The sequence below is a fragment of the Lutra lutra genome, chromosome 1 (genome assembly GCF_902655055.1).
Source record: "Lutra lutra chromosome 1, mLutLut1.2, whole genome shotgun sequence".
NCBI lineage: Eukaryota > Metazoa > Chordata > Mammalia > Carnivora > Mustelidae > Lutra > Lutra lutra.
This window is the reverse complement of record NC_062278.1, coordinates 110,964,053-110,981,991: the sequence shown is the minus strand read 5'-3', so window position 1 is coordinate 110,981,991 and position 17,939 is coordinate 110,964,053. Positions and strand designations below refer to the sequence as shown.

The 17,939-nt window shown below is 46.1% G+C and overlaps 1 protein-coding gene across 1 annotated transcript; it reads right to left on the bottom strand.

Moving 5' to 3' along the window:
• Nucleotides 1-2,867: 2,867 nt before the first annotated feature.
• On the bottom strand, nucleotides 2,868-6,330 carry RTP4 (receptor transporter protein 4). The gene is made up of 2 exons (XM_047732589.1): nucleotides 6,043-6,330; nucleotides 2,868-4,629 (listed from the first exon to the last, which is right to left on the bottom strand). Exons 1-2 carry the CDS (start codon nucleotides 6,222-6,224, stop codon nucleotides 3,633-3,635), a joined length of 1,179 nt encoding a protein of 392 aa, XP_047588545.1. The 5' UTR covers nucleotides 6,225-6,330; the 3' UTR covers nucleotides 2,868-3,632.
• Nucleotides 6,331-17,939: the final 11,609 nt, after the last annotated feature.

Genomic DNA, 17,939 nt, shown 5'->3' with positions numbered 1-17,939 from the left:
TAACACATCACAAAATATCACATTAGATCAATGACCAAAGTTGTAGAAAAAGAGTTACAGCAGAGGTGATAAAGGCATGGAATTTCCTGGTTTCATCAAATATAGCTCCACCTGGAAGCTGCCAGCCAACAGATCAATGACATAGCCTCTTAAAGAGGCAGCTGGGGTACCTCTTGGAGATGCTGCCTTGCAAAGATGGGTCAATCCCACCAGGGTGGAGTATACATCCTGAATCAATGACAACTGTGGGTGTGATCCTAGTAGGTAGTGTATGGGTATGGAAATCAAGAGGTGGAAGTACAGGTGACCCTGTTTATCATCTCTCCTGATCGTCAGAGGTATATAGGACTCCTGTTACACAGTGGGGGCAGGAAGAATACATTTGGCACCAAAGTGATCCACTGGGGGCTCTCTTGGTACTTTTCTGTCCAGTTTTGACAGTGGGTGGACAGATGCAGATGCCACAGACTGAGAAAGACCTTTTGACCAAGGGCCCACACCCCTCAAGGATGAAGGTCTGGATAACCCCATAAGGTAAGCAGAGGTGCCTGGGGAAGATAGTGAATTATCTAGTTGCCATCCCAAGACAGATGCAGTGATGGGGCTCAGTTTGCCTGCCAGACATTTTATACCAAGCAAGTGGATTGAAGTGGTCCAAAATATTGACTGTAATGGAAACTGTGGTCCCCCACCCAGATCCCTGCCCTTGGGACCCGTGCACTCATTCCCTCAGTTTTCAGGAACATTGCCTGCTAAAGACTTGTGGTTGAACTCCCCCCAAGGACTCACCTCCAGCCAAAGATAGCTGCCTCACCTAAGTTTACTGCAGAGAATAGGTCTAATTTGTTTCATGAATATTATACCTTCTCTTGTCTTTCTGAGGCATAAGTGATAGCTTTACTGTTGAAATATGTTTTGGTTTGTGTTCTTATCCTTGAATTATCTCTGTTTTCTTGACTCCTTACTTTTTTTTAATCTTTTTTTTTTTGCCTTCACATTTGGAAAGATATCAAATATTTGATAACCCTCGGCAGTCTGTCCAAATTAAGTGTCTGACACCAAAGAGTTGACTAGAAGCTCTGCAGGGTTGTTGTATCTGGTGGATTCACTCTGGAGCTACTTCAGCTAGTCATTCCATTGGATGAAACACCCCCCTCCACCACCACTACCCTTTTAAGTATATATATATTGTTTTTTCTCTTGAGCTCATAAGTGTCCCCAAAGAGGACCCATCCACTCTCCTGTGTATTTGAGGATTGGATGGGTAAGATTGAAGGTTGGCATGGCTCCCAGGTTTCATGGTGGGGTAAGGGAGTCCCAAAGAGTCAGTGTATAGACCTGAGCTATCTTTCTGATTGCTGGGTGGCACTCTCTCCCTTCACATCGCCCAAGTCCCTGAGTCCAGAGTCCCTCTAAATCTTCAGAGACTAAACTTCCATTCTTCTCCCTGGAGCCAGTTAAGAATGGTCACCCGCTATAGAGGGATGGAGGAAAGACACTTGCTGTAAAGGCCTTCAGCCAGTCCTCTTATTTCAGCAGCCTTAGCACCCACCTTCAGAGCCACTGTTGCCTACAGTTTTTGAACTTTCTGAAACTGTGCCATATGAATTGCTTTGTACCTCAGTTTTCCCCTTGCCTAATTTCTGTTCCAGATCTCTCTGCCCTGCTAAGTCAGTGATCTACCACTAGCTGATCAGTTTTCCAGCTTCTGCCCATTCTTTTTACCCTTGTGTACTGATGCCTTTTTTTCTCCCTTCGCTCTCACTCAGTAAGGTTTCAGGGAAGCTCAAAGGGAAATGCATGTGTTCAATCCATTATGTTTAATTGGAAGGCATTAACCTATTTTAGAGATGGAGAAACTGAGGCCCAGGGAATGTCCCACATCCCACAGCATAACAAGGCTAGACATAAAGTGTCTAGTCCCCAGGCCAATTTTCTTTGTGAAGGAACAAAAAATGTATGAAAACAGGAGGAACACAGAGAGTCCAGGGGGTGGTTTGGGTAAGAGGTAGTGATAAAAGGAGCATGCTTGTGGGAATGGCCTAAAAGGAAAAAAGAAGATAGCGTCAGAGAAAAAGAGATAGTTTTATCCTTGGGTTTCCTGCTGACATTTCACTGTTTTCAAATTCCTTCAAGACCTTTATTGTCTGTAGATACCACTCTCTATTTACCACTCTGCTTTCCCAAGTCAGACTCCTATTCCTATTCTCTACTCCATTCTTTCCTAGAAATATATAATATTTTTAAAATGTGATTCCACTCAAATTGCCCATATCCTCAAAGGTTAGTAATGACCCCTCATTGCCTATGGGGTAAAGGCAAATTTTCTAGTTATTTCAATAATTTAAGCTCTTGGACTGGTTGGGGAGAGATGCTGATAGGAAGAAAGGGATAACTTGACAACAAAAGGGACAGGAAGTGTAGGTGACAGGGAGAAGAAATTAAAAGATGGCTCTAAGGTGATCAGCTTGGGTGACTGAGTCAAATTAGGCCCAGGAAGTGAGACATGCTTATGAGCCTGGCTTTAAACATGGCGACTGTGGTTTGAGAGGTATGTAGAAATGCCTGGCAGACATGAAGATAGGGAGTGAACTATGCAGCCATGCATCACACGACTTCAGGATTGGCAAGCTCTTGCACGCTTCCTCCTCCAGTGCTGGAAGAAATGAAAGAATAGGATAGCTTCAGGAGTCACCAAATCAAAGGGAGTCTCTTGTATGGGGGCATTTGGGTAGATTTAAGTAGTGGAGAAAGACAAATAAGAGGGGATCTGCATATCAGTATTTCTAATTTCTCTTTTTTGGTTAAAATATAATTGCCCAGTCCTTGGGACGATATTGATAACTGTATAACTTTCCTATTTTAGCTGTAATAAGTCACCACAAATTTAGGGCCTTAAAACAACACAAATTTATTATCTTACAGTTCTGGAGGTCCAAAGTCTAAAATCAGTCTCATTGGGCTGAGGTCATGTGTCAGCAGGACTGGGTCCTCTTGGAGCCTCTGGAGGAAAATCTGTTTCTTTGTCTTTAAGAGCTTTTAGAGGTGTCTGCGTTCCTTGGCTCATGGCCACTTCCTCCGTCCTTGGAGGCCATCATTCCAAGCTCTGCTGTCATCATTAAATTTCCTTTTTCCCACTTTGACACTCTTGCTTCGCTCAGATGAGGACCATTGTGATTACATTGCGTCCATCCAGATAATGCAGGATAAGCTCCTTATCTCAAAACCCTTAAATTAATCACATGGGCAAAATCCTTTTTGCATGTAAAGTAACATATGCACAGGTTCTGGGAAGTGGGGAATGCATATCTTTGGGGGGCTATTATTCTGCCTACCACAATAACTTTCTGTTAACACTGATGACCCTCAGTTCTTGTGAAGATAGAGACAGAGAGAGAAGTGAATGAGTGGATGAATGAGTGAAGAGCTTTTAGTGATTCAACAAATATTTTTTATTGGTCCATTATCTGCTAGGTTATGTTTTAGACTATCTGCTAAGGAGATCTAGGAAACTAGTGTTTATTCTTACAAACTTGACCCTGCTAGATCTCAAAGTATATTCTGTGTCATATTAAAATAGCAACCAGTTCACTGATTACCATGGAATTAAGATGGAAGAAAAGAAGACAAACTTATTTCCCTCCTTCAGCTTCTGAGTTTTTGCCTACAAAGACAAAGAACAAAACAATACAGATCCAGAGGTAGAAAAATACATCCAGTTCAGAGAATGTATCTCGTTGCATGGAATGAAGGTACATGCGACCGGTGTTTGGAACAGCATATCTGTGTGAACGTCTCCAGGTAGCTTGAGTTCTACTGATGATCACAAACCCCCTAGCTGTCCTGGGTGTGAGATGTAGGTGTGACCCTAGTGCAGAGGGGGCTGTTCTTCCTCTAGTCTGAGTGTATGACCCAATCATCGTTGACATGGTCCATGTGGCTTGTGAGCGTGACTGCTGTGTAGACTGTTGGCGGGCCAACCTTAAAACCTCAGAGTATGTCCTCCAGGGGGTCTGTGGTGCTGTCTCCTGTGTGGATTGTGAATTTCCCTCTGGGGCCTCCCTGTCTGTCATTGGAGTGGGCTGTTTACTAGTCTCCCATGTGGGCTGAATGCCAGCCCCCGGTAATTGAATCTCTGCAGTGGTATGGCTGGGCTCTGGGTCCTTAAAGACCTGGATAGACCCACACTCCTGGTTTTTGCTGTCCACGTCACCCATGTGACACGAGGAACTCATAATATCCAAATAGGAGGATGGGGATATTGGTGGTTCTGTCATGTTGTTTTGTGACTTCCACGAACAGCAGCCCAGAGTGCATGCTTCACAATTTTTTGTGTCATGGGACCCATCTAAAGGCACCTCCCGGATGATGGGGAGCTCCGGAAACTTCCTAAAGTCATTCCCGTAGAATTTCTCCAGAATACGCCGCACCACATTTTTCAGAATCCGCATGGCACTCTCTGGGGAGAATTCAGGATTCTCAAATCGAGACCAGGAACACTTCTGGCACCTCTGAGCAAAGAGCCGCATAATCACCTGGCCCTGGGATTTCCGGGGCTCCAGGTGCATGTGACAGAGGATGTGCACTTGAGCAGAAGCCCAATTTCGCCGGCATGAGGAACACTGGAACCTGCAGACAGAAGGAAGAAGGCTGTTGTGCCTTCAGGTGATCATTGACCTGAAGGAAGCAGGCCTGGTCTCTGTCTCTGTGATCTCTCCCAATTCGAGAAGGTGCATATGATATTAAAAATTTGCCAAATAAGAATGAAAGGGATTGTGTTTTTTTTCATAAAGCCTTTTCCTGTGATCCATTGAGCTTCCACCTACGTGGTCCCAAGTTTGTCTCTTTACTAATAAAACATCTCTGGATGGCTCAGAGGGAAAAGTAGTTCTGCCTCCTGCCAGCAAAACTCGGTCCTCCACATGATCTCAGAAAACGTGTACAGTAAACCCTTTAAGGCAGGCACCGTAAGAGGGGCTACATTGTTAGCCCACTTCATCTTTAAAGCTCCCCTCTGAGGGAGGCATCATTAAGCCCAGTGTCCAGATAAGGAAACCGAGTCATAAAGGGATACACAGCTTGTTTTTAAATATATATATGTAAAACCATTATCTTATGGGAATCTAGAAGAAGGGACGCTTATGCTGCCTAGGAAGACCAGGGAATGATTTAAGGAGGAGGGGGCACTTGAGTTGGTCCTTGAAGGATGAGTGCAGGGGAGGGGTCAAAGGGCCTGCCAGACACGCAGAATATCATGGTAAGGGAACAGAAGTCTGAAAAGGTGCGGGCTTGGTTCATCATCCATAAGGATGGAGCAAAGGACAGATGGAGTCAGGGTAGGACAGAGAGGGAAGAAGGACAACAGGTGAGGTGGAGAGAACAGCAATGGTCCCCGTGTGCCACATAAAAGGAGATCTGGTTGCCTAGGTCAACATTTCTCACTGCCACCCCCACACCCCACTCAACACTGCTCTCTGCAGTGTGCAGGTTCTCTGGGGGTGAAAGGGGGAGATGGCCCCTAGGGGAGGAGCATTACTTACAGACTCCAGGAACTGGGTTTTAGATATCTTTCTTGCTGCACCATTCCCTCTATTATCCCCAGGCCTTCAGCAAAGTCACGTTCAAAGTGATCGTGTGGGCTTCCTCCATTCTTGGGGCTTTAAAGGAAGACCCTGGTCCCGGGCTGGTGCTTGGCCCAATAGGGCTGCTGCAGCCTAGGAAAGTCAGGACTGAGGGCAGATATAGCAGAAGTCTCTAGGTAGACCAGTCTGGAACAGGAGGTGGTGCGAGAACGGGAGGGCAGCTGTATGGAATACGGAAGCATTCCTTGAGAATTTCTAGGAATAATTAGGGAGGAAACCTAGCAAAAGAAGAAACTTTGGTATGGCTAAGCAAAATGAAAAGATCGCTGTGACCACAAAAGAATAGAGACCCTGGGGACACTGGTTCCTTTAAAAAGCTCTCTCAAAGGAATCAGTCAGTCGTGGCTAAGCTGACCTCCTTTGCCAGAGAAGGTCTGCTGAGAGGTCAGCTCTCACTCACCTGCCAAATCCTTTCTGCTGGTACTGCTTCCAGCCCTCGGCGAGGTACTCTGGCTCCAGTTTCTTGTCCAGTTTCAGGGTCCATGTGGCCCGGGGTTTCTCCTGCTGCATCAGCTCTTGAAATGTCTGCTCCCAGGTCCGAATATCTAAAACTGCTTTCTTCCCCTGAGTCTGGGAAGCCATGTCTAGTGAGTCCTTCGGTCTTACTCAGCAGCCCAGAAGAGGGGAGGGGAAAAAAAAAAAAGCAAAAAACACATCAGTTTCGTTTTCTCGGTCTGGAATGCGTCAGCTGTCTTCCTAACTTTCATTTCAGGCTGTTTGAGTGCACAAAACAGGTCTTTGTTTCAAAGACAGAGGGCAGCAGAGTTTTGCCAGTTTGTGAACAGGCCTCTCAGAGATATTCCAGAGTACAGAGCTCTGTTCTAGATTCTGGAGGCACCGGTAAGTGCCTTGGATATTTTATTTTTCTCTTATTTTTACACCAGGCAAAACACTGTGCTCCGTGGTGGGATGAATGCCACAAGAAGCCATTTCTCACTCACACTGATGCTCACGCTCTCATGGAGACATGGGAAGGTAGCTGGGGGAACCTGTGTCCCATGCTGGTATCCTGCACCCACTGGTCACCACATCCCCTGGGGGGATTATTCCTGGTCTTTTGCAGGGGATAGCACAGAGAGGTGGGTTACTTTGCCCAAAGCCACACAGCCACTGAGCAGTGTAGGCGGGCAAGAGACTTGAATCCAGGCCTGCAGGGCTCCAAAACCTGTGCTGTCTCTACTTACTTCCATCCCTGAGAAGATGCTAAGAATGGTTATTCCAGGTTCTAGGCAGGCACTCTGGAGCCAGGGTGGGAGGAAGCATCTTGAAACCTGACCAGGGGGTTTGGTCCAGTGAGATCTCTTGGGTCCTGGGGCGGGACACCAAACTAAATGAAAGGATTATTTAACTCTGCCATTTGCCATGTAAATTATCTTGCAGGGTGGGACACAAGCATGTGGGAGCCATCTTTTGGGGACAGGCTAAAAAGAATTCCCACTCACGGGGAGAGGGACTGGAGCTAGATGACCTGTAAGTCACTTCTAACTTAGAGTCTGAGATTCTAGAAGGTGAGTTCTGTCCCTCTGGAGTTCAGACTCAAATGGGGGAGCAAAGACAAGCAGGACGTTATATCCTTGGAAGCCCCGCTAGGGTTACTGTGTCCCAGACAGGATCAGCCTAAGCCTTCTCAGATGTTCTAGACTTTCACCTGCTCCCCTTCCTCCCTCCCTGCCAGGATGCTCTGTTTTATACAAACGTTCTGTTTTTATAACTTTACACATCGAGGGCACCTATGTCTACACAGACAATGAAAGAAACTCTTGTGTACCTAGATAATTATAGGAATTTGGAACTGAATCCGCAGAATGTGAGAAAAGCCTGGAAAGCCCTTAGGAATCAACTTTTTCTCTTTATGGCAGTCGTCCACTATTTCCGTAGTTACTCTAGCTTGGGGTTGGAAAGGGCTGGAGGGACTTGGTTTGGTTAAATGAGAGAAACAAGAAATGAGAAGTGTAGTCCCAGGGCACCTGGGTGGCTCAGTGGGTTAAGCATCCAACTTTTGATCTCAGCTCAGGTGTTGATCTCGGGGTCATGAATTCAAGCCCCATGTAGGGCTTCACAGGGGGCATGGAGCCTACTTAGGAAGGAAGGAAAAAAGGAAGAAAGAAAGGGAAAAAAAAGAAAGGAAGGAAGGGAGAACAGATGGAAGGAAGGAAAAGAAATGTAGTTTCTCTAACATAGCAATAATTTTATTTTTTTTAAGATTTTATTTATTTATTTGACAGACAGAGATCACAAGTAGGCAGAGAGGCAGGCAGAGAGGAGGAAGCAGGCTTTCTGCTCAGGAGAGATGTGGGGCTCGATCACAGGACCCCGAGACCATGATATGAGCTGAAGGCAGAGGCCTAACCCACTGATCCACCCAGGAGCCCCCTAACATAGCAATAATTTTTCTTGCACTTTAAAACAGCTCTTCAACTGGCAGAAACTCTATAGGTAGATGCCGAACAGATACAGAAATTTTTAAGGTGGCTGATCTGGGGAACAATGAGGCTGGGTGACCCCTAAGCTAGGTCCATTTCCCTGCCTTGGGGATTCAGAATAAGGAAAAAATGCATACTAGGATTGGAGTGCCTGTTGCTGGGTTGGAGATGCCAGACACAGTTTCACCTGCCAGACCCGAGGATGACCAATCTATTAAGTGGCAGAGCCAGGACTCAGAAGCCAGGACTTCTCTGGGGCCACACAAAATGCCAGGAAAGTCTGGGCTTGTCTAAATAAGGAATGGGTTGCTAGTGGTAAAAAACAAAACAAAACAAAAACAAAATAGGCAAAAGGAACAATTTGGAGGAATTCAAGTGGGAGGGGTCTTTATGCTGCTCATCTAAGGGTTCTGCTCTCTGGGCTGGGGCTCCTGGACACATACTAGGAAGGACTACTGCTCCCCTTAGGATGAGTTCTCAGCAGAAGGTCAGCCTGGAGGGGAAGGAAGGCATTAAGATCACACTGTCCGAGAACACAACGGAAGGGGCAGGTTCTCCTCACCGCTGTCCCTACACTGCACATTACAGAGACAGCCAACTACTTACAACAGAAAGCAGAATGAGACAGCTGACTTTAAAAGAGCAAATAAGATGTCTATTAAATACCTATAATCTGCTTGCCCTCACTCTCAGGCTAGCAAGAAAGACAGATCTGTGAAGAAGCATCTACCTTCACCTTCCCCGTCTCACTCTTCTCAGCTTATCCTTTTAGTTCAGAGCAAGGAGCAGAGCCAGGCAGCCCCGGTTGGGTCCTTGTCCCAACACTCTCTGCCTTGGCAGCCTGGGGAAGCCCTTTTACTGCTCTGTACCTCAGTTTCTCCATCTCAAACATGGCGATAACACCACCACCTTACCTCCCAGGGCTGTTCTGAGGATTGAATGACTTAAAAAACGGTTGTCAGCCCTTGGCAAGCAAACAGAAGTGTTTGCTACTTCTTGTTGTCGCTGCATGGCACGTTTCTTTGTTAAGTTACCACAAAGCCTTTCTTAAACATGTTGGGAATACAAACAAAGTAAAAGTATATAGAGATAGTAGTACAGGGCGAAAAAAAGCTACAAATAAGCTACATATCAGGACTCCGAGAGCGCAAGAGTCACAAAAGAATTCATACTGGGCAGAGACATCCACTCCTATCACCGTACATTCTTAGATATACAGATACATTCCGAGATGATCCAGATACACATTTATTCCCATCACCCTACTGGTACGTGACCCCTGGCCCCGCTCTGTGCACCTCCCTGGGCGAGGCCAATGCTGCCCCAGGGCTCACCTCTGGCCCCCATCTCGGCAACCTGTACAAAGTGAGCTCAGAAGCGGAACAGTAGGAAACCCAGAGCCCGCTGCTGCTCCAGCCAAGGACGAGGCCCACTGGAAACTCCACTCCAGAGAGAGCAAAGGTCATGCCAAAAGGACTAAAAAATAAATAAATAAGCCAGAGGAACAGGTTAAAGTCAAAAGACTGGGAACAAAAAATCACCAGTTTTCAAAGGAGCGGCTGGTTTCACAATTTCTGGGAAAACCTGTTTGGCTTCAGGCCCCACACCGTCCACATGGGAGGCTGGGGTTTGCCCCGGTAGGCAAACATTTGGTTATGTGGGGTAGAAAGACCTTCGGTGAGCCCCAGACAGGAGGGTGACCAATGCCGGGCTGTCCAGCAGCCCCCACACACAGAGTGCTTGACACTACTTCCTCTTTTGATACAGGTAGCCTTAAAACCAGTCAGAACTACACAGGCTCTGTTCCAAGGCTATGGTGAAGATGTATGTGTTAAAGCAGGGTCTTTAAGCCCCTCAGGCCTCCACCCCCACGGCAGACCAGTGCCAGGAAACCAGCAGGCCAAAGCCAGGCCGTTCACTGGCTTTTCTCCTCTCCCTGACTCACTTTACCCAGCTGTTCCCGTCCCCCAGGGATGGCCTCTCACATTAACCACCTGCACCAAGTTCTTGTCTCAGGTTGCACTCTCTGCACCCCAGCCAAGACAAAAGAACAACTTAATCACTTTTTCTTTACTTCTTTCCTCTGTGTACAAAGGCCTTTTCTGATCTGACACATAAGGAGCCAAGAAGTCATCACTGCCACAGGTAAAAAAACAAACAAACTGAAAACTAACAACTCTTCTTAGAGCCTTTAGAGACATGGGGTTTCAGGGCAGACTGCTGCCCTGAAAACTGGAGAGACATATGGGTGGACACAGAGAGTCACAGCTTACCAGAACCAGGAGCCCAGGAGCAGAAACCGCCACCGCGGGAACCAGCAGGAACATTGGAAACTGTCACTGGCCAGTTGCTGGAGGCTCAGTGAAGACTAGCTTCAGAATTGAATATCCAGGAGGCACCATCAGGGGAGAGTCCCATACTTTCGTGAAATCTACCTCCAGGAACCCCAGCAGGGCCTCACTATAAAGGTGGAGAAAATTCTTTTGCTTCCAGCAGGGGGAGAGGAAAAACAACAATTTTTTAAAGATACCCACAACTCTGTTCTTCACAAGGTCTTCCCCCAAGGAAAACTATTTCACCAGAGCATAGCATACTTGGGTTTCAGCCTAACTGACCTGGGGGTGGAGTGGGAAATACCCAATGCCAACACCTGCTGGCCTCCACCGTGTACATGGGAACGACCCCGCTCTTTCCCAAGTGTGACCTCCGTTCTGCCTGGTATAAGGACAAGATCTACCAAGCTTGCAGTGATGAGAGAGGAGAGCTGGGCATAAGCTCAAAGGGGCAAAGTTACCCCTGTGCTGGTCTCTGGGAGAAGAACCAGGTCCCACACAGGGTAGACTCATCCTCTTCTCAGCTCATGATATCTGGGGGAGAAATAAAGAATTCAGTCAGTCATCAATATTTCCAAACATACACTAGAATCCTTCACCCACCAAGCCATGGAAGAGATTTTAAAGGTCCTCTAAGCCCCATTCTTTACTGGCTCACTTTGTAATGGTTAACATTTGAATTGTAAGTCAATATTTAGATAAAATTCTTGGGCTGACTCAAGGGGGGAAAGCTTGGGCATCAAATAAGAAGACAAGGGTATACGTTCCCCCTCCAGGACTTACTGAGTTGTGGAAGCTCTTTGAACCTCAATGTTCTCATCTATGAAATGGGAATAATACTCAGCCCACTATATTTAATGAGGTATATAGTAATATGATTTAAATATCAACCATAACTACAAAATATCAGATAGTATTATTTCAAAAAAGAAGACTGTATAGAGGCTTGAAATAGATGCATTTGGATGGACTAGAGCATTAGAACTCAATAGTTCAAGAGTAAAGAAAACACAAGGACCCACTTACAGAAAGAAATGAGACATTTAGACCAAGAACTTAGAGAGGGTCTGTGTCTGTGTGTTGGGGAGAAGAAAAGCAGAAGATTAAAATGAATAATTAAATTTTAGAGCATTTTTCCGCTAGAATGTACCTTTATCCCAGAACTCTCTTGTCCCTCTCGTAACCCAATGGCTTTGGTACTCTTAATAAGAAATGTTTCAGAATGGATATACTTACTGGAGCTTTATAAAATATAGATGCCCAGGCCCACCTCTGGAAATTCTGAATCTGCAGACCTAGCAATGGAGAGGGCATATATATATATATATATATATTTTTTTTTTTTAATTCCAAGAATGATACTGAAATACACTCTTGCATAAAAATCACTATACATTCAAAATCTGAGCCTCAGGCAGTCTGAGCCACTCCCCAAGAGCTCTCATTCCAAGTGGCAGCAACACCAGGTGAAGGCAGGTGCTCTAAGTCCCACTTGTGCGTTTCCTTCCACTGTGTGACCCGGGACGGCATGGCCAGCCTCCATTAGTCCTGTCTTTAGGGCGGAGTTGCCGTAGCACCAGCAAGCAGCTTGCTTTCTGATGGATGGAGTCCAGGAGACGGCTACAGTCGTAACGTGCAAAGTGAATCAAAGATGGTCGAAGTCCAGGGAAGAGGGTTAAGAGCAATGGAGGCAGATCTGCTGGGGCCGTCGCAAGGCAAAGCGGCAGGGAAGGACGCTGCACATTCTGCCAGCGGTCACACCAGTCAGCGGGAACTTGGCTTTTTACCCCTGCAGCCTGAGGCTGGCCCTGAGAGTGCAGCTCGGGCCTCGGGGAGATCCAGCAAGCCCTCCTGGAATCACTGAGAGTTTAAGCCTTTGCAGAGGGCAGCCGAGACCTCCAGCCAGCAGCAGAAGATAAACAGGCTCAAAGTGGCCGGCCCCGGAGCCTGTTTTGGTGAGTGTATGAAAGGATTCCCCATCTTGGCCTCTAGCTTGATGTTTTCCAATATTGTCCACCCCCCACCCCGCCATGCCCCCAGACGGTTCAGGAGACTGGTGCTGGAGCAGTGCCACAATCTGACCTAGTATCTTCCATGAAGTTATTGATTTTTCCCAGTTCATTCCCCAGATCATTTTCACCGCCTGTTTCCTGTACCTCTCTGCGGGGGCACTCTTCCTTCTCGGCCATGATATTGAGCATTAGGTTTTCCATCGTTGTTAGAGGAAAAGAGGTCACTGCTATCTGTTTCCCTGCCAACTCTTCAGAGATTTTTTTTTCCCATTTCATTTTTCAAAATCCAGATTCATCATAACCTTGTTTCAGCGAGAAGGGGCTTCCCTGGCCCTGTGAGCACCTTTAATTATTGAGTATCAGTAGCAGGTGTCAGATCTGCAGAGAGCTCAGGGAGAACAACTGCTTCTGGATACACCCTGCCATGTCCCAGGGCCCCCCTGGGAAGGGAAGCTGGGCAGGCTGGGAGGTTGCAGGTGATGAATGTGGCTGGAGGCATCAGCACCCCCTCAGTGCTTTCTCCCCTTGCTCTCCCCTTCCAGCCCCACGATTTATAGTGCTCTGTCGTGTCCAATTGGGGTCACAGCCTGATGAATGTCATAAGGTTATAAACACTCTGAGGCTTTACTTGTGTGTTTTCTCCCATTTGTTTTGTGGGATTTGTCATAATCCATGTCACCCAACAACAGATTAGTTTTTGGATCTACTTTTTGTTCTTGTTAAGCTCCCGCAGCTTAGGAAATGAATATTCAGAGCACTAAAACATGGAATTGAGCAGAAAAATTATTCTGGCACATATATTATAGGAGAAGAAAACGAGATCCTGTCCCCCAGGGAACTGAATAAACAAAGAGGATCGGATTCTGGCAAGAGGACCTCCATTGGAATCCACAGCCGATTGCCACGATCTGGACAAGGGGCTGTATCCTTCTGCCTCAGCTTCCCTTCTGTGTAGGAAAGCATCAGCTTAGATGGTGTCAGGTTCGATCCCAGTTCTAGCATTCTGTGGGGGTGTCAGGGCTCTGGATCTATGTAAGGGGTTGCATATTAATGCGGCAGGCAACATCAGGTTGTCCCAAGTAGATAGTAGAGTAGTGAACTTGAGGGTAGTCCATTGAATATCGAAAGGCTACTTCCTAGGAGAGCTTACTTTTCCCTCAGAGAAAACTAGGGAGTAGGTAAAGCCGAGGAAGAGATCCAGACGCGCCTGTTGGAAGAGGAGGACAGCACGCAGATGTCAGTGCCCTAGAAGAGGGAAGAGTGGTGAAGTAAAGGGGACTATGTGCCTTGATAAAGGGAAGATGCCCTAGATGGAGCGCTCGATGGAATTTTTGTGTGCGAAAGGACGCAAGCTTGTCCCTGCTAACTCCAAGGGCTGAACTGCAGGTGGGGGATGAACTACATGGAGAGCTTTCATTCAACATAAGGGACAGCAGAACAAGACTGTCATTCCAGGCTGGACAGAAGTGGACAGTCCCTCTCTCTAGTAGCATTCCAGGAATTTGGAGTAACATGCAGAAGGGCAGATTGGGAATTAAAGACTGGGATTGAAATCTAAGCTCTTCCAGCAATGGACCGGGCAACCACATAGAGAGGATATTGAATGGGTCTACACTAAAGGTCAGCTGGAGAAGATGACCTTCAGGCCTCTTTCCAGATCTATTAAAAACTCCTGGGGTATCTCCCCCTTCCCTGGAATTGAAAAGAAAATACAGGAGAAATTGGCATGGCCCTACTGGGCTTGGTGCAAGTCAAAGTATCAGTACAAGTGGGCCAAGTGGGTGTTGGTTTACAAAAAGACTATTATAAAATCTAGGCGACCACATTCTCCATAGCTCTAACCCTCAAGTCAATGAACACACAATGGTCCATATTCATATGTGGCCTTCAGAAATGTTTCCATTCTTCTCTGCATGATTTCCTGAAGTGTGCCTGCTAGATAGATTTGAGTGTAGCAAGTACTAGTGGGTCTAGATTTATGGATAAAACACAATTGAGAATCAGAAACCAAACATCACTCAGGATCTGTGCTAGCTTTGAGAGGTGTGCTATGCTTCTAGTCTGCCAAGACAAGTCAGCTTGGTTGAAGAAAACCCATCTTCTAACCCTCACTCTATTCATTTCCAATGACATTCACCTCCACTCCTTTTAGTTACCCTGTCCCACAGCCTCATCCTTGACCTTGTCAGGTTCTAGATTATCCATCTGTCTAAACATAGCAGCTCCCTCCTTCGGCCACTCCACCCAAAGCTATTGCTAGACCTGGCTAGCCCCCGACCTCCCTACTCTCTCTGCCCATCAGCACCCTGCCGCCTTTACCTTCGTCTCTCTCCAGGTTAGACAATGTGGTCTTACACCGAGACTTACACCAAGTCTGACTGCTAAAAATCTCAGCCGGGGATGAATCTACTTCCCACTTCAGTCAAATACTTAAGTACCCTGCTGGATGCTGCAGGGAGAACATTGATGCAATTGCATATTTATGTCCCCAGTCTCAATAGAACTTTCTACCTTGTCCATAAATCTCTTGCTTCCTTCTCGTCCACTGTATTACAGCTATTTTGAACCGTGTGCACTCTCCCCCTAATCCCAACCCTGCCATTTTACCAGCTCACTCTGGAGACATGGCCTTACCTTGTGCACTGGGAAAGCCAAAAGCTTCACACTGGCTATCTACTCAATGTTCTGCCACCAACCCTACAAAGTCCTTTGTACCTATCCCTTTGTCCTTCACTCCTGCTTTTTAGAGGAAGTGTCCTTCCACCTAAGTTGAGCGACAACTTTAGTCCTTCCTGCTAACCTTGACATTTTCATTCCCCTATTTTATATTTCTGATCATCTTTGTCTACTGATGCTTCCACTCAGCATTTTAATGTGTTGACCCCACATAGCCTTCTAGCCATCACTGACCTCCTCCCTCCCTGTTGCAGCCACATTTCTCAAATGAGTCCTCTTACACTCTTGGCCTCCACTTCTTACTTCCCACTTCCTCTGAATTCTGTCCCCCAAACCCCACTGAACCTGGTCTTACCATCATTTCCCTTAACCTCTTTTTGCTGAATTCATTGGGTAACTCCCAGTCTCCATATTACTTGATCTCTGTGCAGAACGTTGGCCTCTTTGAAACAATCCATTTGGACTTCTGTAATACCACACAGTCTGTGCTATTTTGTTTTTCTCCTCAACTTTCTAGTGACTGTCTTAGCTTCCTTTGCAAGCTCTGTTTCCCATGCTTGTTAGTGTCCCTTAGAGCTCTACCTTCTCGTCTAATGCTCTGCTCATCTTAGGATAGGACAAGCCTTCCCATAGACACTGCCTGATGCACCCTGCTGCCTGCCTACAGTTCCAGTAACATCTAAGTGTCATAACCTTATCTTCAGTGGCCTCTTAAACGTCTCCACTTTGATTTCTACAAGCTCTTCACTGTGCTACCCTGAAAGTGATCTCTTTAAAATTCAGATCTCTTGGGGCGCCTGGGTGGCTCAGTGGGTTAAGCCGCTGCCTTCGGCTCAGGTCATGATCTCAGGGTCCTGGGATCGAGCCCCGCATCGGGCTCTCTGCTCAGCAGGGAGCCTGCTTCCTCCTCTCTCTCTGCCTGCCTCTCTGCCTGCTTGTGATCTCTCTCTGTCAAATAAATAAATAAAATCTTAAAAAAAATAAATAAATAAAATAAAATAAAATTCAGATCTCGGGGCACCTGGGTGGGTTAAGCCTCTGCCTTCGGCTCAGGTCATGATCTCAGGGTCTTAGGATCGAACCCCACATGGATCTCTCTGCTCAGCAGGGACCCTGCTTCCCCCACCTTCCTGCCTCTCTGCCTACTTGTGATCTCTGTCAAATAAATACATAAAATCTTTTAAAAATAATAAAATAAAATTCAGATCTCATTATGCCAATCCCCCCACTGAATCCCATGTTTCCTTACTATTCTTAAGTGGAAAGCCAAATTCCTTGGCTTGACCCCATAACCGTCATGACCTCTGCTTGCCTCTTCAGACCAGGATTTCTCAACCTCAGCCATTGATATGTTGGGCTAAATAATTCATTGTTTGTGAGGTTGGTGGGGGGAGGGGGGTGGGTATCCTGTGCATGGCAAGCAATTTAGTGGCATTCTTGATCTCATTCTTTTTAATTGTTGAATAGTATTCTAACTAATGATATTTTTCAGGTCTGTAAATATTTTATCGACACTCTGCAATTTTTCTTTTATTCAGATACTCTCTTTACCTTCATTATATGATTCTGTCCACTGCAACCTACAGTCTCTAACCTACATTCTAGAAAGAATCATGTTATAGAATGGCCTCAACAGGCCATTCTAGAAGCCAGCTAGCTCTGATCTTATATTAATAATAAGGTTTCTCCTCAGCGAAGACTACTTAATCCTGCCCCTTTTCCCGCCTCTCCCCTCATTCTTGCAACTGGGCTTGGTGAGATCAGAACTTTGGGCTTGTTACCATACTGTCCTGTGCCTATTTTTATCAAAGCACTGTATTATGTATTATCTGTCTTAGTCACTATTCTGAATGGTTTAGACAACCAGAAACAAAGATAGCACATTATTGTTAACACTTCTAGCACCTGACATGTTGTCTGGCACATATTAAGCATTTTAATAAATATTTTGTTTGAATGAATGAATCAAAGGAAGCAGTCATTGCTTTGATAACTTGCCTTGTATTGTGGTTTCCTTGGATCAGGGCCTGACTTGGTCCTGGTCAGGCTTCCCGGAGATGGAGTCTTGTCTTTGCACAGGGTAGAGAAGCCTTGACAAAGATCTGTTGTCAGTATCTCTGACCACTGGTATGGCCCGCTGACTGTTGCCTTGCCCCTGCCTCTATCTTAGATGTCACATGACCATCTCTCCAGGATTCTTGTGGACCCCCTGCACATTTGCTCATTGGCTGAACTGTGCTTCCCACTCACTCCTCTTCTGGTTGTGTGCTTTAGCCTATGTCCTGAGAGAGCTGGTTTAGTTCAGGGAAGGATCAAGCAGGCAATCTTGTTGAGGAAGCCGAGGTTAGAGAATAAGCATAACTATCTTGAATGGGAGACACCAGAAAGTAACTTGTTACTCACTGCTGGCTGAGGCAGTGTGGAAAGATGTGTTTTATTTTTTATGTAACATTCCTTTTATTTCTTATGTAACAAAGCATTGTTCTAACTTCCTCAATCTTCATAACAACATTATGAGGGAGCGCCCATTCTTATCCTTGTTTCACAGATGGAAGCACAAGGAAATTAGTTCATTCACTGTCACAGAGCTGCTGAGTGGCCAAGCCAGGATTTGAAAGCAGATATTCTAGCTCTAGAATCCTGCTCTGCTGCCTCTTGTTTTTGGGTCTTTCCACAGGCTGCTCCCCTGCCTCCAAGACTCCTTCATCATCTTCCTCTGGCCAACTGCCCGCTGTCCCTGAAGTTTTATCTGAGATGTCTTTTTTCTCTAATAGACAAGCATTTACTAATTCCTCAAGCCTGGATTTTGTGCCCACCCCATGTGTTCCCAGAGAAGCTGGTATTTCTCCTTTT

Bases quoted from the DNA above. Each gene is read 5' to 3' on its own strand.
- RTP4 (XM_047732589.1), bottom strand. From the start codon at position 6,224: ATGGCTTCCCAGACTCAGGGGAAGAAAGCAGTTTTAGATATTCGGACC. The intron at 4,630-6,042 runs GTGAGTGAGAGC...TTCTGTCTGCAG, and splicing joins CAGCAGAAAGGATTTGGCAG to GTTCCAGTGTTCCTCATGCC.